Consider the following 27707-nt stretch of genomic DNA (forward strand, 5'->3'; position numbering starts at 1 on the left):
AAGCTTCAAAGAAAGTTAATTTTGCTTTTATATACTACCGACTAGCTTGACCTTTTGCAATTAAGTTACTGTTGCAATTAACTTACTGATTTGTATATTATGTATATGCGATGATATAAATTCTCAAAATGCAAAATAAACATGTGCTTTTTTGTATACAAATCTAAAAAGCATATTTGTTTTTATCAAGCTTTAAAGAGCTTGAATAAGTTTATTTGACTGGGTCTGCTTGGGTTCTTGATTTTCTTATATCTCTTTGCCAGGAATGATAGGTGTTTCTATATATCGGTAAGAAATCAAAACTGTGCTACGGACAATACAGCATGAACATATGAAGAAATAAATATGTCACAAGCTGTTTGAATGTAATGTACCAAATTACACTTTTTATTTTACTCTGCCTTGCCTTCGCTTTTTTTTTTCTCAGAAATATTGTAAGAAAAGGTCCCCTAATTTTTTTTCGCTCCCACTATTGGGATGCTAGTTCAGACATACATATGAACATAAAATGCACATGCGCAGTTAAGCTTTGAAGAAGTTTAATTGTGCTTCTGTAAAGTGACTTTGCTCCACCTGATGGGACACATGAAGTATGCAGTTAACTCATTAAAACTTGTGCCATTTCCGTGAGTTTATTCTTGGGGGAAAATCGAAAGAAATGGTCCAAAATTTTTTGGACCTAGTGTTGCTTGGCATGAAGTTCGTTCCCCCCCCTTTTCAAAATTCCTGTATCCACTCTGAAACTGTACCAACAATTTCATGTTAGAATAAATATTTCAGGGGCATGGGATCAGTTTTCATTGGTTTGTTTTATTTGTTTGTTTGTATTGATTTATATAGGCTCTGCTATAAATTTAAAAACTTGTTTAGTGTGTTTGGGTTGTTTTTGTGTTTTGTTGAAGTGTTGAAGAGACAATTCAACAGTGCTTGGGTGGGCTTGACCAGAAAATTTGAAAAAATGGAACTCTTGACCCTCACTCTTGATCATAGATAGGCCTAATTATATGCCTAATGGGCTGATAAATTAATACTGGCAAACGCCATGCAGTGTGCTATGAGGTAATATTTTGCCCGGACAGCAGTTCTGTGCTAGCCTAGACTACTCTTATTTTGGGGTTTTATTGTCCCATCCGAATGATTATACTGCAGTACATTTGCCTAACCCTCCATCATGCACCACTGACAAGGGGGAAATCCGAAGGAACTTTTACAGCCAGCCATACATACAATCCATTTTTTAAAAAAATAAAAATAAAAAATAAGAGTAGATTTCTAGACTATAATAATAATGGAAAGTTTTTGTTGTGTTTGGTGACACTTGCTGTCGCCTACATCAATGACAACATACCTAGATTAGTTTTTCAGATGATTTGCAACTATCGAACAAATCAATTTATATCTGATCTGTGATCATAAGAATTGTAATGAAAGTAAAATGCTCATAGATGTACCTTTTCATAAGTGATCAATTGCGTACAGAATTACCAAATCCCTGAGATCGTAAGCGACCTTAATTCTTGTAAACATGGCTGCCATATTTTGTCATGCCACGTCGTTTGTTATAAGGTTTGCGTTTTTGTCTAATTAATTCATCTACTTTTAGTTTTTTTTTACTAATTATTTATCTTATTATATGTTAATGCTTATCATAGTAAATTACATTGTTCAGAAACGCATAGGTTTGTTAGAAGGAATGACATTTTTCTTGCAACCCCACATCTTAACCTCAACTTTTGACAACAATATCAACAAGCAAGACTTGCAAAACATTGTAGGTATAGCCTACTATAAAACTTATTGCTACTGCATGCTGTCAGCACCGTTCAGTTGATCGCCATTGGGGCACTGGTGCCGGCATCTATTCTATTCTGTGCTTTTCCCATCATTTAGGCGTGCTTACTAGTTTTCATTATTTTGTTAGCTCTGCAGATCTCTGCATAACCAATGATTCACCCCAATTTGTTGTATTTGTAAGCTTGCTCAAAGAAACACAGCCCTAACTCTGTAGATAATACAATGTGATCATAATGGTTGTAAACATGACTAGTGATGATAAATTATATCAAAGATTTGTTTTATTCAAACCCAGGAGAGTCTGAAAGTACCACTAGGAAGGCAGCGATTTCTAATTCTGTGCACCAATTTGTTCTAACGACTACAAATTGATGTATCATAGGCATATTATATGTATGTACTTTACCTAATTACCTGAACTCAAACCTGTATTGTATTCACTGGGGTGGCAATGTGAGTGGTGGACTGATTTTGTTGGTTTTTACCTGCAGGTTTGTGTTCGTCTGGTAAATTTATTTTTCTTTCTTTGCAGTTATTAAATAACAGAAAATGACGCAGTGAAGATCATCTTGTGTATCAAGTAGGGGATGTAAGCTGTCATTTTGACAGTGAAACAACATTTAGCTATGTTGACTAAAACATCAAAAACAATAGCATTATGTTCCATAGCTAATTTTATCAATTCGGCAGATCGAGTAATTATGCCGATAGCTATAGTTCCAATGACAGATGAATTCAAGTGGGATCTACACGGACAAGGTTGGGTTCTCAGCTCATTTGCAGTTGGATATATGAGTAGTCAGGTAAGTTGCACCTGATTGTTTTTATAAAGTTTATGAATGTGTGTTATTATACCTTAAAAAGTTGTTAAATAGAAAATCTGTATTAAATAGAAAAATCAATTAAACCAGAACATTGGTAATTTAGACATAACACAAATTTATATCAAAATATGAAGAAGAAAAAAATGAAAGTTTTCCTGTCTTTGTAGTTTACACCATGCATTGTATCGTAATATACAGTATAATTTGATTCCATTTTCAAAACTTATGGAAAAAGAATCAATACCGTAATAAAAATACAAAAACTGAAATTATTGGAGTTCTTCTCTTTACAAATGGGTTTGGAGTCCTTATCCACTTAATAAAATCCCAACTATGTGTTTTTTTATTTGATCCTTGTAATATTATTATTTGGCACTTTCACATCTCTAACAGGTGATTGGTGGTAGTGCTTCCAAGAAATATGGAGGAAAGTTGATATTAACTGTTTCTGTCCTGTTGTGGTCACTCTCTACTTTCCTGGTTCCTTTTTTTTCAAGCTCAATTTATGCCTTGATAATGTCAAGAGTATTTTTAGGATTGGGAGAAGGGTTGGGTGAGTTTTCTTTCATTAACTATTTAACTTCAACTTAGTCCTGATAACGATTTCATCAAGTTTTGTAAGAACTAGAAGTGTTTGATTGCTAAACAAATCTTAATCAGATTTCTTATCAAATTTGGACCTATTCAGATTCAAACGATCTTCAAAGTGAAATTCTTTCTAAGTGACGATGATGTCAAATTCTTAACTTAAATTGATTAATGACAAATACACCTTATCTTCATTTTTTTCTGTATTAATCCATATTCCAGACTCGATATCATTTAGTTTTGATTTTGTCAGATCTATAGTTCATCAAGGTGAGGCTGGTATCACATGTAACCATATCTATATTTATTGACAATTTGAAAAAAGCATGTACCTATACATCAGGGATGGGATTTCAAAATTTTGCTTGTCGAGCATTTTACCGATAATAAAGTGGCATAACTCTTATCGTTATTTAAGCAGACGGATTCATACCACAATCAAAAATCACATGTCAACAAAATATTCAAATCCCGTACGTAATAAAAATAGGTGAACCTCACTATTTTTCATATTTAATTCCCATACGGTATTCAGATATATGTCAGTAACATTCCTACAAAATAACCCATTTTCGTACTACATTAAATGACAGCCTGCCGACCCTGCTTCGACATCAAATTCAAACAGTTATATTCCTTCAAAATTACATGTCTTTGTTTATAGGCCTACAGCAGCAAATGAATGCAGAACTTCCAAAATAAGAATAGTTTGTGATGTCAGATCATCGTTTTCTTCTTTATAAAATGTCAGCAAAATAATCAAATCCATGCGTGATAAAAAAAAGGAACACCTCTCTATTTTTCATATTTATATCCTGTATGGTATTCAAATCTATGTCAGTAATATTCCTACAAAATTACGTGTTTTTGTAATACGATAGAATGAAAGCTTACCGATCCAAGCTTACCGATCCGTGCCTGCTTCAAACTCACGTCAGTAATATTCCTCAAAAATTACATATCTTGGTTTATATGGCAGTAAATGAAAGAAAGGCATGCGAATTATAATACTTGTGGTGATGTCAAAACACCTTTCTCTTCTTCATGAATTGGTATTTTAAAATTACATTGATGGTTAAATCACTTGAAAAAAGGCATAGCTAACTTCAGTGTATGGCTTATGTGACTCTTAATGATTTTCGTGTGGCAATCGAAATTGCAAGAAAGTGCCACTGTGGATGAGAATTTCTATATGGAGTCTTAAAGGATGTAAAACATATCTTTTGAAGGTTTGACAAGACATGTGCAATAATTTCAACCAATGTACTGGTTGTTCGAAGCTAAGTCTTGCTTCTCCATTTTTAGCTCAAATCAAAATATGGCTGAACTGTTGTAATCTATTTAATATCGGAGAAATCCGATGCCACCGAGAGTTGATTATGGCCTGGATAAGTTAATTAATGTCTAATTAATAATTTAGAAAACATTTCAGTCCTAAAGAAAGACCTGCAATAGGCAGATTTAGCTCTTGCATAATGTATGTTTAATTACCTAATCAATCCAGCCTATTATCAACGATAATCGGGTTGAGTGGTAGTTATACACTCAGTACACTATATTAATTTTGGAATTTTGAATATTATTCACCATATCTTGATGTCCTATTGGGCATATTCCTGGTCCGACAATTTCGGATGTTTGGAAAATAGTGTTGGACATGTCCGGAATATACATGCGAATTCCCATCACTGATGTACGTGTAGTATTCAAATACCAATTCTTTCTCTTGAACATGCAGAGTCAGACAACTTGAAAGTTTATAAAGGATCTCTTTACTTTTTGGTTATTTTGCATCGAGAATACTACCTACAATTTTTGTTTCAGATCAGAAGCTCAAAACTCGTTTGGAGTGAATGTAATTTTTTTTTTGATTCTATATCGATTAGTTAAGTTCATTAGTTAAGTTCGAAGAGCAAAGAAAGTATCCAGTAAAAACAATATTAGATAAAATAACAGATGCAGTGCTCAGTCTTCAAGTTTATTTCAAGGAACATGAGCAGCATTCACTGATGCTATATTATAGGTGCTAACAATAGTGTGCCACAGACACTAAACCTTTAATAAAATTTTTTTTCTTTTCAGGATTACCTACCATATTTCATATTTTTTCCCATGCCATTCCTGGTGAAGAACGATCACGAGCATTTGGATATCTGGTTGCATTTGGTTCAATTGGACAGACTGTTGCAGCAGTTGTATGTTTAATTTAGAACTTTATACTGATTATTTAATAAAATGAAATACGGGTTTAACGTCCTACATTTCTGCTCCAAAAGGTGTTAATAAAGATGGGTATATGCCATGCAGTGTACAATGAGGCTACTTTTAATTCAAATTCCAACTGTCTAGAGGGGTTAGATGGCTGAATGGTCAGCATGTGCGCTCTGTATCGTAAAGTCTTTCATTGAGTCAACTGGCATGGTTTCAATTCCCCGGTTGTATGTGACAAGGAGTAGGGTCGCCTGTCCAACCTCGTGGGTTTTCTCCGGGTCCTCCAGTTTCCTCCCACTGCTTAAGACCCCTACACGCAAGCGAATTATGGAAATAAAATTGAACCATATGTTTGTCCCGAAATGACCTAGTTTGTGTTGAGTGGACGTTAAACCCTATTTCTCTCTCTCTTTCTCTCCAACTGTCTGGTTCTTTTACCTACATGTCAATATATACCCAAGACATCATTTTTTTATTAACATCCAAATGAAATGAAATGGGGTTTAACGTCCTACTGTTCTGCTCCTATACTGGGCTAATGAAGACGGGCATACGCCATACAGTGTGTTATGAGGGAAATTTTGCCCGGGCAGCAGCACTATCGCCTACTCTTATATCGAATTCTAACTGCCAAGGGATCTTTTTACGTGCATTCCAATGTATACACAGGACCTCGGTTTTTCGTCTCATCCGAAGGACTAGACAGCTGTCCTTGTCAGGCCCTCCGTTCTGCACCACTGACAAGGGGAAACCACGTCGGAAAAACATCCAAATGACTATGCTGTTATTTGCCAGACCTTCCAATTTGTATGGTTGACAAGAAAAAAACCCATCCTCGATATCCCAAGTAGTATTGTTACGTTTTATTCCACTAACTCCTAGGTTCATTCACGGGAGAGAAACATAGTCAAATTATCTGCATCCACCCTTGATACTTGTGCTATTTTTATTGACTGATCGCAGGGGGAAGAGAAGTAACCGAATCTCACATTTTATTGCAACTTAGATTATTGTTGTGAACGTAAACAATGACGCCTATACTGGTATGTAAACTGTTTTTTGATTGGTTCGTAGAATCAACCTACGATCAAGGGCAGATAATTTGAATTCGTGAAAACCTAGCGAATGAACTCCGGGGGATTGTGGAATAGAACGAACAATACCACTGCGGATACAGAGGATGGAGGAAACCTGGAAAAACTTCCTTAACCAACACCAGGATCGAAAACCAGGACCTCCAGGTTAGCTAGCCAGAACCTTAATCACTCAACCACCATGTCTTTTGAATGAAATAAAACCAAAGTAAATATTTGATATTGATCTTAGATTTTACATTGCCTTTGAATAGGTTTAGTCAAATTAACTATCTCTCTTTTTTCTAGGTTTGTCCACATTTACCTTGGCCATGGATGTTTTATACCTTTGGATCATTAGGTTTTCTATGGGTTTTAATGTGGTTGGTGTCATATACAGAAATAAGAGGAACATATGAGGAAGAATTTGTTGATCCACCAAAAGTATGTACAATATACAATTATTGAATTATATGGGTTGAACACTATTGTTTTTCAGCAGTCTGTATTTTTTGTTACATAGTTATCCCCCTTTTCGCATAACATTGTGAAAAAGAAAGAGGCTATAGTTTTTAATGGGTTTCTTTCAAATTTGATGGGAAGCTTTGAGGTCATGAGAGGATGAACCCTATCGATACTAAGTGATCTGTGGCTTTCCGTTCTGGAATCATCAAGAGCGGGAGCCTGGGGTGGGGTCAACCTAGTTGAAAAGTGTACCAATTTTCTCCTATATGGTATCAATGTAAGTCATGACGGGTATCTGGTGGTGGGTGTGGTATCCACGCCCAAAATGCCATGCCCCCCCAACTAGGCTCTATTAGCTCAAAAGTGTACCACATAAAAATCGTACAGCAGTGTACGGTACATCTTCGGGTATTGCAAAAACACTCTGACAGACATTTCTTGTGGTGGAGTACCTATGACAGAGCTATGTAATTGCCAGACGTTTGTAGTGATGGAGTATCCCTGACAAGAGTTTTATAATTTCCAGACCACAGCTAGGCTAGATTAGCTGAAATCTGTACCACCTAAAACAGCTTTGGAGTTGTTCAGTACCACTACAGGAATCATGAATGACCACTGCCAGACAGTTTGTGCGGTGGTTTACCCCTTATAGACACACCTAAAATCCCACAGACCCCAACTAGGATAGATTAGCGGGCACTGTTCAAAATTGGATGGAAGCAATGGGGTCATTAGAGGATGAACTTTGAGGATCCTAGATACATATCAAATTTGCTTAACATCCAAGTTTTCCTTTCAGATAAGCTGCAATTTAGACAAAGCTAATGTGTGACAGTGAGTGTATTCCATGCTTTGCATGGCTGTCTTATAAATTTGTATTAGCGGACCTGAAAACGCCATCTATCTATGTGGTTTATTTGCTATAAATGTCTGTGGTCAGAACATATTCTTATTAAATGTCTGTCATCTGGGACGGGCTTAAGATAATTTGAACTTTAGTACCAGGGTAATTAATTATTAATTTGTATTTTGTGACTTTATCATAGAGGGAGATAGAAAATGCTTTACTGAATTTATAAAATAATTCTAATCTGTTATTTCCAGGTAAATAATACAAATGTTCGCTGGTCAGAATTTATTTGTCATTGGCCATTATGGTCTATTTATATTGCTCATTTCTGCATGAACTGGTCCAATTATATTATAATGCAGTGGCTTCCTACCTATATGACCAGAAATCTGAAGGCAAATAAAAGTCATATTATGTTTACAGCAGTGCCTTATGTGATGAATTCTTTAATAGGAGTTGGTAAGTTCAATACATTAATCATATTGATATTTCTATATTATTTTATTGATCTTCTCTTCCCTGTTATACTATATTATTTGTGTAATCAATAATCTTTTAATGAAATATTGATTATAATGAAGTTATCAATGGGTTGTTTTAGGTTTAATCTTTTATACTGAAATGATATTGCATTACCTATTTAGTTAGGGTACAAAGTATTTTGAAAATCACATACAAACCAAACCATGCAACTCAACTCTATTATTGATTATATTTCAGTTGCCGCCCATTTTGCTGATGCCTTAATAGGACATAAATGGACAGTGTTATCTGTACGACGATTAATGACTACTATTGGTCTGTTAGGACCAGGTGTATTTATTCTATTTTTTAGTGCTGTAAATAATCTTCCTTTAGCAGTTTTGTAAGTATCAAAGGTTTATTCACACAGTTTGGTCTTGGCTAAGTCAGCCATGATACATGTTGATTTACGGAACAGAAAAAAGATAATACTTAGATAAGACATCTATTTTGAAGTATTAAGTTGTCTTCATTGTTTTTCTTAAAGGAGCGAAGTCTTTAACTCATTATCATCCACAGTCTTTGACATTGCAAACACGACTTACTGGTCAATTTGAATCAACATTGATTTTAATGGGCCAGAATGCTTTCGAGCGCCATTTAAATGAAGTGCCTCGATGAACAAGTCTAGGAGAATACTACTGGTGTAGACTTGAATAACCAGACGCCAAAGACTGCCATTCGATTCGGACTCTTCGCATATTTCTCCAAACATAATTGATTAGAAATTACAGTAAAAACCGAAACAATTGAATGTAAATCTGTTTATGTACATTCATGTTACATTATCAAATATATTTCCGCATATGAAAAATGACATAACAATTATCATTACAGAAAGATATAAATTAATAATTGTATATTTTATTGTGGTTTTTGGTCAGGTTATTTAAAATATACCATGTCCATCTCTTTATTTTCAGTTTTGTATCAATATCATTAGGACTGAGTGCCTGTAATTCATCGGGACATTTAAGTAATCATGCAGAAATAGCACCAAGTCATGCTGGAATAACGTTTGCTATATCAAATACTCTTGTAAGTACAGAAGTTAATTTAATCCCATTAAGGCTGAGCATACCATGTATGCTTATCTTTAAAATGAAAATTGTAGTAAAAACCAATCAAAACGAGTGTTAATGATCAGTTTAAAAAGATAGCCATGTTAAGTGTGGAACTAAGCCCACACAGCAGCTATGCGGAATCCTGAATAACGATAGTGTTCATCCTCTCATGAGGCCTGTGCTCCGCACCTTTTTTTGACAAAATTTCCTTAAATGGATGATCCTAAAATGCTTAAAGCCGATGGGGTTTGTCTTCTCGTGACCAAAATGATTCACACCAAAATATTAAAACACTGTAGCCTCCATAGTGTTCACAAGCCAATTGTTGTCCAACAGGCTGACAATATAATAGGTCTCCACCGGTATGTGGGTCTATAAAAATCTGTTAAAAACTGCCTCTATTGCAATCACAAGCCAATTGTTGACGGTTTATGCTGTAATATCATTATGCATACATGTAGAATTTGTTTCATTGATTTGACAATAAAATAATAGCATCCCATACCAAAACCAAGTCGAAACTCAATCAACATCATTTGGAAGACAAAACCGTCTTCTTGCAAGTAACTACCTATAATTGTGCAATGATCAATATATTTTCTGCCAGCCCTAGCTATTATTTACTTCATTCTATTTTGACTGCACCCATCTTCATTAGCCCAGTCAGTGCAGAAAAATAAAACGTCATTTCATTTTGACTGCATTATACTGTAAATATTAGGCAATTACATGTATTCAACTAGATGTATTGCTGCTTACGTTTATAATAATGGTACTTAAACTACATTATGAAGTTTTGATATCCCTTTATAACTCTGTGATAAAAGTGTGGTCATTGTGCTCAGTTATATAATTTTGCCTGTGTGATTGTGAAGCTCTTAACTATAACTGTAATAGCTTGCAATAATTTCAGTATGTTTGTCTTAAAAGTGGCATCTGGTAGTTTTATGGCTTATGAAGTTTATTTGTTATATTTCAGGCTACCATACCGGGTATTACTTGTGGGCCATTGACAGCCGAGTTAGTAACTCAATCTCATGGTCGGTGGTTTCCTGTGTTCATTATCGCTGCAGGTGTTAACTTTGTAGGTGCGATTATTTACTTAAGTCAAAGTGCAGCAAGCCAACTACTGTGATGAATTGAATAGGGTATTCCAAAGTTCTGAGTAAAATGGTGGGGATATTATAACATGGAAGAAAATACTGGCTGTGTATAAGGTAAACACAATACAGTGGAAATATTATGAGAACTAAGAGGATGAATGTATACATAACTATGTGTACTTTAATAATGTGATAATAACTGATGTTGAACTTGAATTTAGAGGTGGATTTTTAATAATCAATGAAAATGATTTTAAAAGGAATCGTACTTGCCAAATTGTTTCTGTCACAACCAGCCTGTTTATGGCCAGTTAAAATATTTTTAAAAATTTTGTACAGTAAATAATTTTATGTAATGGAAGAATGAAGGAATTAAAAACAGCGATTAGATTTATTTTTGATACAGGTAGCTGGGGATGGTAAAAAGACAGAAAACAATATAATATGGAAGACCAAACAGCTCTTTATTTAGTGTTCTTAATTCATAGTCCTTAATTCTTATTTCTTCATTTGTTGTCATATTTCGACATTGGTACTCTAAAATTAACATTTGTATCTTAAAATCAATAGTTGTTTTACAAATCAGACATTTGTCATATCAGATTTGTAAAATGTATTTTTGTTTAACTTAATTGTATTTTAATATTTTCAAAAAATTAGCCTATATTTACATTTCATCAGCGAAATACAATGAAAAACAAATCTCGAACAACAAATTTCCAAATACAGATCTCCATATACAAACCTTGCAAAACACATTTCTTGAAATTCATCGAATCGTAACATTATGACGACATGAGTGGAAATCAACCTGGCATACAATAAGTCACCATACAATAATGGGGAATTGAGTAAGCATATGTACAATAAGAAAAATTGCTCGATGACCGCGACTCTAGTGAAACCATGTGCGTAGCATGGCTAATCGGACCAAGAAGATAATTGAAAATGTCTATTTTCAGAAATTAGGTTTTTGAAATCGTGATTTTATGAATGTGCCAGGGAATAAGTAATATTTTGAAAGAGGAATAAAAAAATAAAAAAATTTCCGGTCATGCATTACACGATAACCCATATTTTAACTATTAAATACCCCCTCTCACCCCTACTAACTTAATAGTATTTAGCCTCATCCAACTGTAATACCCTTTTCAAGCTATGTAAATTTAAATGTGCCAGAATATAGTTTACATTTCTGAAAAAGTAAATGAAATTTCTTGTCAGTGGTATTCTGTGTGATATCCGGAATGTCATAGTATGGCCCGTATTTTGACATTTAAGACCCCACCCACCCCCTCTCCATCACTTAATAGTGTTTAATACTGTACAACTTTTCATGTTATTTTCTGCCACATTTATATTTACATACCTTGAAAAAAGATCAAAGTTCCATGGTACTTAAAACTTTATTAAGTGAGGGGAGGAATATTTAAAGTAAAAAAAAAACGATCTTAATAAGAAATTCTGTTCATGTACTGCTGGAAAGATGTTTATTGCTTGCTATAAAATGTAAATTTATATTTACATACCTTGAAAAAAGAACAAATTTGAATGGCCCTAACCTGTATTAAATGAGGGAGAGGTATTTAAGGTCAAAATACGGGCCATAATACAAGATATCAGGATGCATGCCATTAAAAAGGTCCAAATAGATTTTCAAAATTGTAAAATATTTTCTGACATTCATATTTACGTACCTTGTTATAGCAGATATAATTTGGATCGTCTTAACTCTATTTAAGTGAGGGGGTATTTAAAAAGTCAAAATACACGTCCTAATTCAAAATTCCAGTTTTCGTGTAATACTTCACCGGAAAGTATTTGTCTGTCACTCTTTGAATATACACTGGTACATTCAAGATTACATAATTTAGAAGTGATCAAGTCCTCTTTCGTTTGTCCAAAGAACTATGTCGCTATCAAAAAATAACCTAATTACTAAAATTACACTGCTTTCAATTTATTTTATTTTAAATGCTAGATCAAATTAACATGGAAACATAACACACACGTGATTTCACTAAAGTCACGGTCATTGAGCAATTTTTATATTGTTATCGCCCCCGTCCGTCCATCAGTCTGTCGGTCCGGTGCTCTAGATGCTAAAGTTAATATCCGATTGACTTTAAAGTTATACATAGTGTTTAAGGTCAGGAGACGAAGAAGCCTATTGATTTTTAGCGATTTCCAATAATTACTGACAGAGTTATTGCCCTTGATCACTTTGAAAAATCTTGTGGATGCTCTAGAGGCTAAAGTTAATATCCGATTGACTTTAAATTTATACACAGTGTTTAAGGTCATGAGTCGAAGAAGCCTATTGATTTTTAGCGATTTCCAATAATTACTGCCAGAGTTATTGCCCTTGATCACTTTGAAAAATCTTTTGAACACTCTAGAGGCTAAAGTTAATATCTGATTGACTTTAAATTTATACACAGTGTTTGAGGCCATGAGATAAAGAATCATTGATTTTCAACGATTTCGGATAATTGCTGCCAGACTTATGGCTCTTGATCACTTTGAAAAATCTTGTGACGCTCTAGAGGCTAAAGTTATCATCCGATTGACTTCAGATTGATACACAGAGTTTAAGGTCTTGAGACGAACAAGTATATTGATTTTCAATGAATCTTTATGAAATGAAAATGAAATGGGGTTTAACGTCCTACTGTTCTGCTCCTATACTGGGCTAATGACTTGAACAGCTAAATCCATGATGCTAAAAGTTTCGTATACTAAACGTTAGCATGGGGCAGAACCTTTAAAAAACCAAATAAATTCTAATGGTTTTCTGATAATTACTTAATAAGTTGTTACTCTTAATCAGATTTTAATGTATTATAAATGTTTCATTACCGTAAAAATATGCGACAACTCTTGTTGACTGCCCGGACGATATAGCTGATGTGGGCGTATGCTTCGTTGCCTGGCAACCTATCTTTCTTATTGTATATATATGCTTGCTCGTTTCTATTTTATTGTATGGTGACTTATTGTATGCCAGGTTGATTTCAGCTCATGTCGTCATGATGTTCCAGTTCGATGAATTTTGATAAATATTTTTGGAGAAATGTTTTGCAAAATTTGTATTTGGAGATTTGTTGTTCGAGATTTGTTTTTCATTGTATGTATATGTTGAAATGTAAATGTAGATTATTTTTTTGATTTACTAATATAAATTTTATCTTTATATTAAAATACAATTGAATTAAACAAAAATACATTTTAGAAATCTGATATGACAAAATAGTGTACAAATGTTAATTTTAGTGTACAAATGTTGATATACGACAACAAATGAAGAAATAAATAAGAATTGAGGACTATGAATTAAGAGCTAAGAACACTGAATGAAGAGCTGTTTGGTCTTCCATAATATAATAGTGCTGACAATGATTGGGATTCTACACATGTCTTATTTTAGTTCCTATTTTGAATAACTCATAAATATGAAACGTAGCCAAATGATCAATATGAGACAGTAGTATTTGAGATTTTAATCCATATAGAATGCATTTTAAAAACATCAGCATCAAATACAACTATTTCATCGTTTTGAACCACTGTTTGTTTATGGTATTCAGTAAAACAAAATTTTAATTAAGAGAAGCATTAAATTTTCAATTTCTGTTTTGGGTAATGATGTTGTACTTTAAAAAAAGTATTAAATGATTCTGTAAGACTGTTTAATAAATATGGTATTGTGGAACCAACTAATGGATCAAGTGCATTTGTTGTATGTTTTGTATGAAATACACAATTTCAAGCTATTTATAAAATAAATACATGTTATAAATATTGATGAATTTATGTGTATATAGAATTTAATGAAGTGTTTAAGACTTTTTATAAATATGTAAATTTATTTGAACACAAATGTAACTTCGTCATGTATATAACTTTGTATAATTGTAAATAAAAATCGTAATCAAAACATAAACCAATTTTCTTCATCATTGGGAGTACAGGGTATTTTCAATTTTATTTACAGCTTGAATTTCCTGGCCTGCTAAACAAATGGCTAAGAATGTAGCAAATAATGAGCACGGATTCAAACAATAATTTGTGAAAAGATGCGCCTTGAAGCAATTTCAGTCACTTGCATGGAATTATTAAACAATGAGACCTCCAGTAAAGGTCAACCTCATATATAAGATAAAAGCCAATAAAATGTTTCATTATACTAATATTTATATATTAGTCGGAAAGTTTATTTCCATATTTTATAACATATACACTGAACATTAGCACTTTTTTTTTAACTTCTTTGTTTTTAAATATATATTCATGTATACATTTATTTATACTATTTTACATATTCACAAAATTCTCTTCTGTCTTGTCTTTGCCATTTTTAAACCATCACAGATTGGAGTCTACTCTAATACAATATATAACTGGTACAGTATTTATATGATGTTAAAAGGACAGATTGTTGCAGATAAAATTACTTCAACATCATACCATTTTAAGGTGGGGTTTATTGTTACAGTTTAGAACTTTCACTAGAGCAAAACCGGTCTGGGCTTTACAAAATCCTCTCAAGAACAATCAAGGTATTTGTAGTTATTTTACTGATATGAGCAATATCCAACTAAGTGACCCTTGATTGAATATTCAGTTACAACATCCAGATAGATATCATGTAAGACACAAGGATATCATCAGCAATATGTCCTTTTACAGGGAATGAGAGATCATTCAAACATCAAATAGTCTAACCTTTTTTTTTTTTTATCTAAAACCGTATTTATATTCTCATTAGCGATAATTATACAAAAATTAAATTATTAGACAGGCTTACAAATAGTAGATCTTTTCTAATATTATAAATGAAAATAATCACTACATATCTGTTATACATTGCTTAGAATAATAACATGTCATAAGACAATATCGCAATTGTTTGATTTAAGCATGCTATCTATGCAAGATTTTTCTAAAACCAAAATGTACACATTTATCTATATATTATTATGGTTGGGTAAATCATAATATTTCATACACATCGTCATTCATCCAGTCTGTAGGTTTCTAATCACATCAATTATCCTCTTTCTATCATTTAATGTATTAAGAAAATAAATGAACATTTAACCTAATAAAGCAATAATGATTAAACTAGGTTCTTTTAAACTGAAAAACAGGTATAATTGTATTCTCTTTGACAATCTTTACTCAACATAAATGTCAAACTATCAATTACAGTTACAGAGTGAAGCACTAACATGACTTAATATTCTGACTTGTTCAAAGACCAAAGCTCAAAATTATCTTCAACAAACAAGTTTATTTGTGAATATCTCTAAAGATCAATTCATTTGAAAAATCAGTAACAGCTGATCCAATATTTCTTATTTACACTCGGTATCATGTCACCATGTAAATTATCCATGTTGAGTAAAGCGTCTTGTTTAACAAGTTTAAGCGTTCCAACAGGCATTATTATGAAGTAAAGATTTGACAGTTCATGTGATTTACAGCAAATCTAAAGCACTTTGGTAATCTATGGAGCTCTAAAATTACAAATGCAAAAATCATTTTAATTTTCCAACCATCTAATGAAAATAAAATCTTTTGTACAAAATGTATGATTTGAGCTCCTTTTAGAACTGATCAACAAAAATGGTACATGGTTATTTGGCAAAGTGCTTTACTAGATTGTCTGTCAATAAAATTGCCTTGTGTTACCGTTTTTATTTAAAGTCTAGTGTTTATATACCAACAGACAAAATATCTTTATACATATTTTATAAATAATATAAATAAAACTCTTATCATCACCAATGATGAACCATAAAAAGTTATTATTCAAAAAAATCCATGATAAAAACAATGGTATGTGTAAATGATTTATACAAAAACCTTTTCCATCAGTTTATAAGAATTTATCAATGTGCTAATGCTGTTATCAAATTCGCACACATTTCAAAAAATTCTAAAGTTTGATGACACTGTCCTTCGGAATCTCCATCAATTTCCATTCTATCATCCGACTTTGATTTAGAAAGATGTCCATCAATTTCATTATTAAAATTATTTTCAGCATCATGCGTTAAACTTTTAAAGTCCAAAAGAAAACTTTTTTGGTCTACTTGATATAGTTGTAGACTCATTTTTGTCTGAAAGAGAATTACAAGGCTAATTTAATGTTCTACTGCTATAGCAGTGGCCTAATTTGGGGTCTAACATATAGTAATTCATTACCTCAATCATTAGCTAATAAAAGATTATTTGACAACGGAAGAAAACACAAAAGCAAACAAGATTAGATGGCCAATCCTACTTGTGCCTTGTTATGGGCTTGATTCCACAGTTTGCATAGATGACAATCTAACATAAATAACAATAGCACAACCATCTTACAGTTTATATATACCAGCAAAAATAAGCCCTTCTATTTTTAAACCATCCAGAATAACTGGAGATTGCAATACAAGGTTGATTTTTTTGCAATTTATATGATGTATAAAAGGTAACTTACAAATTTATTAGTTATACTGTTCCTCTTTCTTGCTCGGACATGATATGTGTTGATTATTTTCCATTCCTAAAATTGATAAAATAGAACATAACTCATATAAACCTTTTTCAACAGATAATGATTTATAATTTTCTTCAGGGACTTCTTACACTTGTCTGTATTCATTTATTTAAGACAGCAAATGAAAACTTACATAATTCAATGACTTCATAGCTCTAAATACTTCATGCATTATATCCTGAGGTTTACTTTGAGATCTTATGCCTGAAAATAAATTTTAAAAAAATTAAGTTCATCATTGTGAGGAATGAATCTCATAGTGGTGCTTGTAGATCATGATGTCCATTTTTATAACTGGTGTAATAATATTATGGCCTGGAGAGAGAGAGAGAGAGAGAGAGATAAATGAGGTTTAACTTCCACCCGACACAAACTAGGTCATTTCGGGACTAACATATGGTTTAATATTATTGCAATAATTCGCTTGCACGTAGGGGTCTTTAGCAGTGGGAGGAAACCAGAGGACACGATGAAAACCCACGAAGCTGGACAGGCGATTATGGCCTGGACATAAGTTAAATAGCATGTAAACCAACATGTGATAATTTGATACATGAAATGACCTATAGGTTGATAAACATGTTGTTTTGATGGGCATAAACATATCATATACCCTCTTCCTTATGGAACTACACCAACGGTGATGTAATGTATTTTGTTGACCAAATTAGGCGATAATCCCTGTTAGTCAGTATGCAAGGTATGCAACATGTCTATTCCATATTTGGAATTTAGTAGTGTGATCAGTCTATGATGTAAACAAGTAGGGGTTTGAGTCCTATAAAAGAGCATAACCAGGGCTTGAATAATCAGACAACCATTTGATTCTTAGAATAGCCATGATGAGATTTCCATCAGCAACTTAGTTTGATTGACATAGACTGAGAGACATGTTATTTCTATGTAGTCTTGGCTTTAACTATGTAGCCTGCTTTGGCATAAAAATGTATACAAGACACTATTGTATTGTTGTTCCTGATAAACATGATTTGGCTGCTGTAAATATGTAACATGAAATCAGAGTGAAGTCAAGGAGTTGAGAATTAAAATAATATCCTTGCCAGAGACAAACCTAGACGATCACAGGTCAAAACAAAAGATATGTAGCCGGAAAGTGCTACACTGACAGCTTAGCCAAGTTAAGACTGGCACAAACCAAGCACTCTCCTCACTTAATCCCAACATAACTTGATGGACCCTGGCTAACTTTAAGTGTGTTTGTTGCTGACAAAGCAAACATTAGATCTAGATGTAACCAAATTATACATTTCTCTATTGCTTTCAAATCGATATATTTTAAAGAGATGATTTTTCAAAGAATTCCAGGCATTAAATATTTACCCCAGACTAACGTGAATTTCTTAAACTGCAACACGGAAAATTTCTACTAACCTAGATGCCACTTGGCCTTTTTAGGGACTGGTTGTACTTTGCCTGGACCAACAGACGGTACAGGATCTAGTGTTTGGTTTAAATCTTTCATTTCTGTAAATATAAATTGAATAATTAATGGTTAAGAGGGCATTCAAAACTCGACAGTGCCGTGTTAGGACATTTTAAACTTCATAATTTCTTCCCTTGCATTTATAGATTACTAGCGGTTGTCACAGCGTAGCACGGGTATAGCTATGAACCATGAGTAGAATAACTCTGAAACTGAAAGTGGTAGTCCAAACTCACTAGAACTATGTTACTCCCCGGTCCGAGCTACTCCTATACACCTAATTTCAACCTCGGGACAGCTCTAGTGAAGCCACCAAACCTGAACAGACAGACACAAATATCAGTATAGATAGATTGTAAACAATACATACCTCCCATTCTCTCTGGATGAGGTGGTCTGTGAGGACTTGATGCCTGAAAGGTGAAGCAAGGGCCATAACTCAAGAGGTAATTATTGTAAATTGCTGAGATTCAATAGGCTTCCTGCATATAAATTTCATAAACATCGGTTGATAACTTTTGGCGATAGAGCGTTCACAAGGTTCTATCAGACCGATGAACGGGGGTGACTACATAACGAAATGTGGGCTTATAAAAATTACATAGCAAACGTTTTTCTGTATCGTGTACACATGACAGTACAAATGAACATGTGTTCTGATACAATCTGTAATCTTCAAATCCCCAAAGTATAACCTAAAACCAGTGGCCAGACATGACAGCAATATATAATCATATTTCAATTGTTAACAGGTTATAAAAGTGAAAATATGATCAGAAAAATAAATCGGCATTCACATTCGAAAATTATAATCTGAAAAATTTTAATGAGCAATCCCACTTAGTTTTAAGGGTTCTTCATTATGAGCATTCCCAAGGACAGTTGTACGGACATAAGGACAGACACGGGTGATGTTAATATAGGTATCCCCATTAAATGTGGACCTATAAAAGCAACATGGAACCGTAAAAGATACTCACAGTTAAAAAAGACTCTGGTGGGGGACTAGATGCCAAATAAAACTCATGGAAATCTATTTTGGAAGCTGAAATAAAGACAAAATATTATCAAAATAACTTACAGGAGAAAAAAAGACCGTTTGTAAATTAGTTTACAAATCTAAGTTTTTAAGTCATGTACAAAATTAGTATAGATCCTTTCACACCCACTTGTAGTTGCACTTATTTCTATATTTGCATGTATCAACTATAACAACTACAGAATGTATTAACAATATGTACATTGATTGAACTGAAGTAATTATATAAAGGCATGCAAAATAATATTCTTGATCTCAGACAGTCCTTAACAAAAATCTGATGCAGGAGGGAGGTTTATATTTTTGTGTTTTTATTTTGCCAATGATCACTACTTGGCTAAATGACTTCTCATAAACATCACATTTCAAGGTACAAAATCTATCTGATGTTGTTTATCCAGTATCATTTATGATTCTCTGTAACATTTATTAGGCTTGTGTATTTGATAAATGAGCCAATGCCATATTTCTGGATTGATTGAAAAAAAAATTTCACAGACCTACTTCGAATAAACCAGGGTTAACATTAACGTTAATGAGATTGTAATAAAAACAGGTCATGCGACCCTTTTTAAGTGAACAGGGTTATCTGAGAACCAGAATATTTTTTTCATATGGCCTATGTAGCTATGGTAAGTAAATATCAACTTACTTTCATCTGCCATCCTCTGATTATCAATGATTAAGTTATAAGCTATAGCTAACTGATCATGGGGATCACCACTTAAAATAGCTCTATGCACATCATCTTCACTAACACTAAATTTCTGTAATAAATAATTCACATGAATTTAATAAGTACTTTTATCACTTTGAGAATTTGAGTGCACTAGTAACCTGCTTGAATATGGGGTGGGTCCCTTTCAAGTATTGTGAATATTACCAAGAAAAACTTAAAATTCTATGGATAATGTTACAACTAGAATATAATGTTATTCATCAATTCCTAACAATTTTTTGTCTTCTACTCGTAATAAATTATATTTAGTATGATCAATATTCAAGGACAACATACATCACAAACTTCTCTAACAACATCCACATCAACGATAGAAGCATCCTGATCATTTGGAGATGGGAATAAATATGCTGGTAGATCTTTCTTAAACCATTCATGTTCACTGTAAAATATAAAATTATTTTATTCTATTATACAGTTACTTAAAATATATCCTAATCCTTGTATACACTGACATTCTCATTATCACAGTAGATTAACAAACTTCATTTGAGTAGCAACTGAATACAAAATAGGGATAATTTCAAACCCTTCTCACCAAAAGGCTGTGTCTACAAAATCAACTGCAGTTGCCAGCAAAGTTACATTGGAGAATCTAAAAGACCATTAGATATCCGACTGAAAGAACACATGTCAAAAGCCCCCACCAACCAATCTGCAGTTGCTGAACATATGAATGACAACCCACGACACCGTGTCGATTGGACCACAGTTAAAACGTTGGCTGTGAACCACCACAGCAAAAGAATCAGAAGAATACATCAGGCGATCAATATCAGAAGACATGAACCGAAATTGAATCGAGACCCAGGCGTCTATATCCCCAGAGCATATGACCGCATTATCAAATTGTAACACAGTCCCCCTAAGTAATTCCCCATGCAAAACCATATTTAACTACTGGCATTTTCCAATACCGAATTCATTGTATATTCCATACCCACAACCCTCACATTTTATAATCCTCTGTTAACAATATGTAAAATTTGTATGTTTCAATTATTTTCTATAATTTATTTAGCTATTCACAGTATTTTATGTTATGTTATACCTCTCATATTTATAATTATAAAAAGGTTTCATCATAGGGCCTTCTGCTTAATTTATCATTATTTATTTATATTTTATTCAACCCTTTGATATATATTCACCTTGTAAATACATATATGCAACTTATTACTTAACTTTAAAACATAACCGTAAAATTCTATATTTCTTAACTGTTATAATCAATGTAAACATTATGGTTTCGATATAATTCTATAAACCCCCAGTTTGATCTTCTTGTATGTTTATTTAGTCAATCTTAGTATATACTGGTTTCAGTTATGGTACAATGTGTATGGTTTCAATATTTGTTAATCTTGGTTAATCCCCTGTTTCATCTTTTAATTGTACAATAAGCCAACTCTAATATATACGATTATGCACCTTTGTTACATCAATAGCTTGTTATAGCTAATCATGCTCACTCACCTTGCATTCCATTGGATAGTTCGCACTGATGTTTGTATTTATATTCATATCTTTCTCATTTTTTATCTATTTGTATATATGCTTGATAACGACTTGTGAAACCTTGTTGAAACGTCGCAGTGAAATAAACCATAGTAATTGTTATCCATAAAAGTGTGTTTTTGATTATGTTCCAATTACTAAATGCCATTCAAAGTATATAATTTCCTGTACATTAGAGCATGGATATCTAAATATAAATATTCAAATAAAAGAATTTACTTACATAATTGAACTGATGGTAGCTCTTTTTAAAGGATCAACTTGTAACATGTGACACAGAAAACTAACAACTTCTTTTGACAGATAATCTGGTATAGCAAATATTCCCGCTAGAACAAAAAAATAGAATGCTGGGCTTTGTCATATAACAATAAAGAGATAAAGTTTTATTTCCTCAAACATCCAATATCCATTCCCCTGTTTGTTACTGGTCATGAAGGTCACTAGCATACTGGGTCCATTTTATCATAGACTATTCTAATCGTCAAATGGGGCCCAATAACTTGGTCCTATTCCTATGGAATGTTTTAGTATGTGATGACCAGGTGACAAGGTCTCACATATCGACAATTCGATATAGTGGTTTCTTGTGTGCCGTGCTTGTTGCTATTCTAGGATTCCACAAACGACTGAGGAAGTGTGTGATGACCCGGTGAGCAGGCCGTGCATAATAAGAGGTTAATCTCATTCTCAAATTCATCTTAAAGCTTATAGAGCTATAAGTTAATATAAAACAATAATATAACTGTGACACAACTGGCCTTTACATCATGATCATCCAATATACTGGCTTAAATGATATGTCAAATACCTCTATTAATATCTTTTCTTATTTTGTTGTCACATGTACAATTAATAAATTTAAACTTACATTTAATTTTTCTAAACAATGTAGGAACATGCTCATCATCAAATGGAAGCTGAAAAGGTAAGGATAAATGCAATCCGTTTGAACAGATTAGAAACCTTAATGCTTAGCAAACTGCATTTCATATTAATAATCGGAAGTTTTTCAAAAACTAAAATTGGAAAGAATATGACATACTTGCAGTAGCCAATCGCTTATATTCTAAAAAAATAAAATGATGACAAAATCACCTATATATATATATATATATATATATAATCCTAGATGTGTGTTTGAAGTGTGGATTCTTAATTTAAACAATCAAGTTATATGAATAGTTGTAGATTACCGTTCCACACAGAAGAGCATACAATATCACACCACAACTCCAAATATCCACTTCTGGACCAGCATACAATCTACATTAAAAATAAAGATAGGTTGCTTGCATTGCTAGGTAATGAAACATACAAACAGAGCAGCTAAGTCGTCAAAGACATTCATAAAGGTTGTCGCATTGTAATTCTTAAGGTAGACAGTATTAGCAAGAAATTCCATTTATCTCCTTACTTTAAACTTTAAAGGAAACATAAAACCTACTTTCCGGATATAACTTCTGGTGCAGCATAATTTGGGGAACCACAACTTGTTCTTAAAAATTCACCATCATGCATCATATTGGACAGACCTAGAAAAGAGATGTATGTGTAAGTGGGCTTGGCTTAATCACAAAAGAATTTGAATATGGGTGTGAAATTTCATAACTTTTGCTTATGATACCAGTACATGTTTAATAATTGTACTGTTAAATTGTTTCTAGTTTCTGTTATAAAATGATTAATAAAACATCATGTTTTAATTTGTTTTCAAAAGTGCATCAATGCTATTATTTTCCGACATATACTACATGTATGTACTTACCAAAATCAGCAATTTTCACACTTCCAAATGAATCTAATAAAAGATTTTCTGGTTTTAGATCTCTATGAACTACCATATGTTTGTGACAGTAGTTTATTCCTGATATTATCTGCTGAAAAAATCTACGTGCTTCTACTTCCTTTAGCTAAAATATAAAAGTTATATAGTTGCTTCTTTCTACTCAGAAAACAGAACTTTCCTCCTACATGTATTTAAAACCATTGAAATGGCTAATGTAAAATGTAATTTTTGATTGGGATTTTTGGGATATATACATTTTTTTTAAATATTTATCAACACTTAAAGATGCATTATGTAAGATTTAGATAAAGAGCTGACAGTTCTCACTAAAATATTTAAAAAATAGATAATGAAAAGGGAATATTTTGTTGAAAATTTCAGTCAGATTACCCCGTTCTGAACGAAGTTATTGTCATATGCAGAACAGTGTAGTCTCGTTTGTCATTGCTTCTGTTGTTATGATAATAAACAAAGTCTCAATTATCCATTTTTAAATCAAATCATTAACTGCCAATCGTATTTAAATCTGTTGAAAATCAAAACCATCCGATGTTCTAGAGAGTTGATTATAGGCCTGGCATGTAAATAAATGTCTAATTAATGAATTATATAACATATGAGGCCCAACGAAAGATCTGCATCAGGCAGAGTTAGCTCTTGAATAATGCATCTTTAAGGATGAATATTTATCTATATAACACTATTGGTTGACTGTTTATCATGATAATGAATATATGCAAAACCTTTTTAGGGCATATTAAAACTGTCATAAATTCATAAATAGCTACATGTAAGCTTATACGATATTCAGATGTAACTTGTACACTTATATCATTCTACAGATAAAAGTTTTAAATAAACCCTCACCTCTTTTATTGAATACAAATGGGTAACATTGGGTGTGATGAATATGAGGATGCTGTTTCTTATCTATTACACTAACAGAATTATTTTCTTAAAGAGTAACCTTACTCTACATAACAAAGTTTTAAATAAAACACTTAACTCTTATGGAATACAAATAAGTAACACTGGGTGTCATGGAATATGGAGATGCTGTTTTTTATCTATTACACTACATGCACATCTATTCCTTTAAACTAGTTAACTGAGGTTAGAGATATTGGGTATAATTGGATTAAAGTACCTGTAGACACGAATACTAATCCTACTTTTGGTTTAAATCCCCTAATTCTCAACTTTACAAGAAAAATTATGGCGTTTTATGATCTTAGGGCACTATGACTTTATGCGAAGTAACCATCTGAGATATCACCTACAGCGAGCTTGGCAACGACAAAAGAATCAGTGTTAAAGCGCTGCTCCTAATTTTTTTTCAGTAATTGTATTCCATAAAAGTTTTATCTAATCTGACCAATTATTAATATGCCATTTTTATCAAAATCAATAGAGTAAGCCAGTGGGTAGCCTATCTGTAGAAAAGATTTTCTTACTCTTCCATGCTTAACAATATAGTCAAAGAGTTCACCACCAGCAACAAATTCCATGACCATAAATATATCGGTTGGTGTGCTCATAACTTGATATCTAAAAAAACAGAAAAATAATTATATGTGTTTTATTATACTCACATAATCTACATAGAATGATCAGGGGTTTTGGGTCCCTCCCTAACCCTTGAAAACCCAGATACTATGCTTATCAGTCTGACACTACTGACTCAACAACAAAGGATATGTACAGCAAATAGAAACACAGGATAGGGAAAATAACTATACTCAAGGATCTATTTTGAATGGACTAACAAATGTAGGTTATATATGTACTTGCAATAACTGTCTCCTTGCTCGGAATGAATGTTATTATTTACATAGATGTCTTTGAACAACTTTGCATAATCAATCTATACATGTAAGTTTTAAAAGTAATTCCCCCTCTTTTAAAATATATATTTGCATTTACTAAGTTTTATTAAGTTTACACATTGCACATTTTTAACTTACAATTTAATGATATGTGGATGTCTAAAGAGTTTGAGATTTTGAATCTCTCGTTTAATTTTTCCCACGACATCAAGGCTTTTCAATTTTTGTCTGTTCAATATCTTTACTGCAACTTTATGACCTGTCAACTGATGTTTGGCAACTGAAAAAAAATTAGTGTAGAAAAAATATGAGAATTACAATGTAGACTGTTCATTTGCACCAACTAATAATAATTATGTCTATTAAATTTGCTCCTGGTGTATCTGATAATATAATTTGAACAGATGAGTTTTCAATTCAAATCAGTGGAGTATTTTTATTCGACTTCACCTATAATTTTGAGTTGGGCTATTAGTTCATCTTATAGTTATCTATTGAATATTTTCCTACTTCCAATCAATAACTTTGAGTAATTTCACAGTGAGTGATAGTAATATGAAGCCAATGTATTAATATTTATAATGATTTACAATCATTCCTTACAACCAAAGAGAAATATATTCCAGAAACAAGGACGAAACAGAATAAGATAATCTTTAAAAGTAATTACATGCAAAAATACATGAAACACTTGTGGGAGGAAATGGTCTTGATTCAACGAAATTACATGGCCGATTTATAAAATACATGTAGATCTAAGATACTGAAACTGGGACATGTGAAGATATAGGACAACACTGGAGAATTAAGATTAATCGACTTTAACCCTTTAGCACTTAGGCTGCCCCAAACCGCCCAGTCACACGACGGGAATTAGTAAATGGTAAAATATTATGTAAAGCTATTCACATATCTCAGGCAGTTTGAGGAGACTTTATGAACAACAGTTTTAGTCTGTCCAGGGATGTACTGGTACTAGAATTAATATATCACTTTTCTCTAATTTTCTTCAAGAAACTTAGGTACGGGTAGTTAATATTTAGATGTAGTATGATGTAGTGTAGGCCTACCAAGTTCAAATGGGTTGATCAACATTTAAACTTTTAAAGATTGATAAATTGTAATATTGGAATATGAACAGAAAAGTAGGTCCACATATCTCCATCATTACTAAATGATTTGCCCAAGAAAACAAGAAGGCTTAGCTAGGCCATGGACAGAATTTATTAGTCTTAATTTAATTGCTGTGTGTGCCCTAAAGACACTAAAGTAGAGATTTCGAGCACGTCACTGACAAAATCAAGTTAAGTATCTTGTATTCTTGTTAATAAAAAAATGACACAGCTGCGGTCATTGACATCCATAATATGTTAACGATAAATTCTACTTTAATGTAAACAAACCAATGCTGATAAACAAGAGTGACCTTGGGCCCTGCGAAGGCCTAGAACACGCGTATTTGAGTATTTGTCAATTTTTAACGTTACCGTACCTACTAATAATAGCTAGCCTACTCGTTTAGGCTGGAACTCGCCAGTCAAGGGAAATTCCCGATTCCTGTATCTCCAAATTATGCCATGGGACGTGACAATTTCCAAATTATATATACTGTTTGTAAATTTATACTTACTTTTTACTTTGCCAAATGTACCTGCACCTAATGTTTCACCAAGTATGTAATGGCCTATTTTCACTTGAGGTTGGTTACTCTTCTCCGCCATCTTCAGGAAATGGTAATGTCTCATGACGTCACAAGGATAAACAGTTTTGATTGGTTTTCGTCTTACTCTCAAGGTCACGACCCTTCTGCCATAAACAAGTAACCACGTGTTTCTTACTTGCGGTTTATTTTACCACCCAACAAATGAAACATCAACTGCTTCGTGTACAATGGCAAACTGTCTCTGAATCCTATTCAATGTCCCACCTATTAACTTAAAAAGGTCACATAGTTTAATGTTTTAAAAACATAGAGTACACATTTGACAGAGGATTTGACGGATGACATTGACATATATTACAAAATTATTCAATGACACGATATTTAATACTGTACATCATGTGATGAAAATGACATGTAATATAAACAACAGAAAGTGTTATTCATTTCAATACATTGACTTTCAAATGACCTTAAAAATAATTAGACTTCTTTGACATGGGTCAAAAACAAAAATTGTTGAGATTTCTTGGATTGTTATATGGGGGTTGGTGTAAAAACACTGTTAAGCACACAATATCATTTAAAGTAATATCCTTTATTCTAATTGCATGAGTATATATGCAGTATAATCAGAAAGAACTATACTGC

At 32.8% G+C, this 27707-nt stretch overlaps 2 protein-coding genes across 3 annotated transcripts; one reads left to right on the forward strand and one right to left on the reverse strand.

The window, feature by feature from the left end:
- Positions 1 to 1491: 1491 nt before the first annotated feature.
- Positions 1492 to 14437, forward strand: LOC126818993 (uncharacterized). The gene is made up of 9 exons (XM_050546737.2): positions 1492 to 1566; positions 2327 to 2597; positions 3012 to 3171; positions 5289 to 5401; positions 6800 to 6934; positions 8060 to 8264; positions 8526 to 8670; positions 9251 to 9365; positions 10371 to 14437. The coding sequence occupies exons 2-9, from the start codon at positions 2421 to 2423 to the stop codon at positions 10524 to 10526; spliced, it is 1206 nt and encodes a 401-aa protein (XP_050402694.1). The 5' UTR covers positions 1492 to 1566; positions 2327 to 2420; the 3' UTR covers positions 10527 to 14437.
- Positions 14438 to 14665: 228 nt separating this feature from the next.
- LOC126818992 (5'-AMP-activated protein kinase catalytic subunit alpha-2) lies at positions 14666 to 27271 on the reverse strand. 2 transcript variants are annotated; one of them, XM_050546735.2, is made up of 16 exons: positions 27027 to 27268; positions 25535 to 25676; positions 25025 to 25118; positions 23550 to 23694; positions 23229 to 23316; positions 22978 to 23047; positions 22653 to 22701; positions 22005 to 22110; positions 20540 to 20645; positions 20177 to 20291; positions 19466 to 19530; positions 18856 to 18898; positions 18434 to 18526; positions 17175 to 17245; positions 16982 to 17047; positions 14666 to 16619 (listed from the first exon to the last, which is right to left on the reverse strand). In XM_050546735.2, exons 1-16 carry the CDS (start codon positions 27139 to 27141, stop codon positions 16389 to 16391), a joined length of 1599 nt encoding a protein of 532 aa, XP_050402692.1. In that variant the 5' UTR covers positions 27142 to 27268; the 3' UTR covers positions 14666 to 16388. The 2 variants fall into 2 exon arrangements, with proteins under 2 accessions (XP_050402692.1, XP_050402693.1); XM_050546736.2 differs by lacking the exons at positions 14666 to 16619; positions 16982 to 17047; positions 17175 to 17245; ... (6 more) ...; positions 22653 to 22701; positions 22978 to 23047 and having other exon boundaries at positions 23225 to 23316; positions 27027 to 27271.
- Positions 27272 to 27707: the final 436 nt, after the last annotated feature.

The sequence above is a fragment of the Patella vulgata genome, chromosome 4 (assembly GCF_932274485.2).
Source record: "Patella vulgata chromosome 4, xgPatVulg1.2, whole genome shotgun sequence".
Lineage (NCBI taxonomy): Eukaryota > Metazoa > Mollusca > Gastropoda > Patellidae > Patella > Patella vulgata.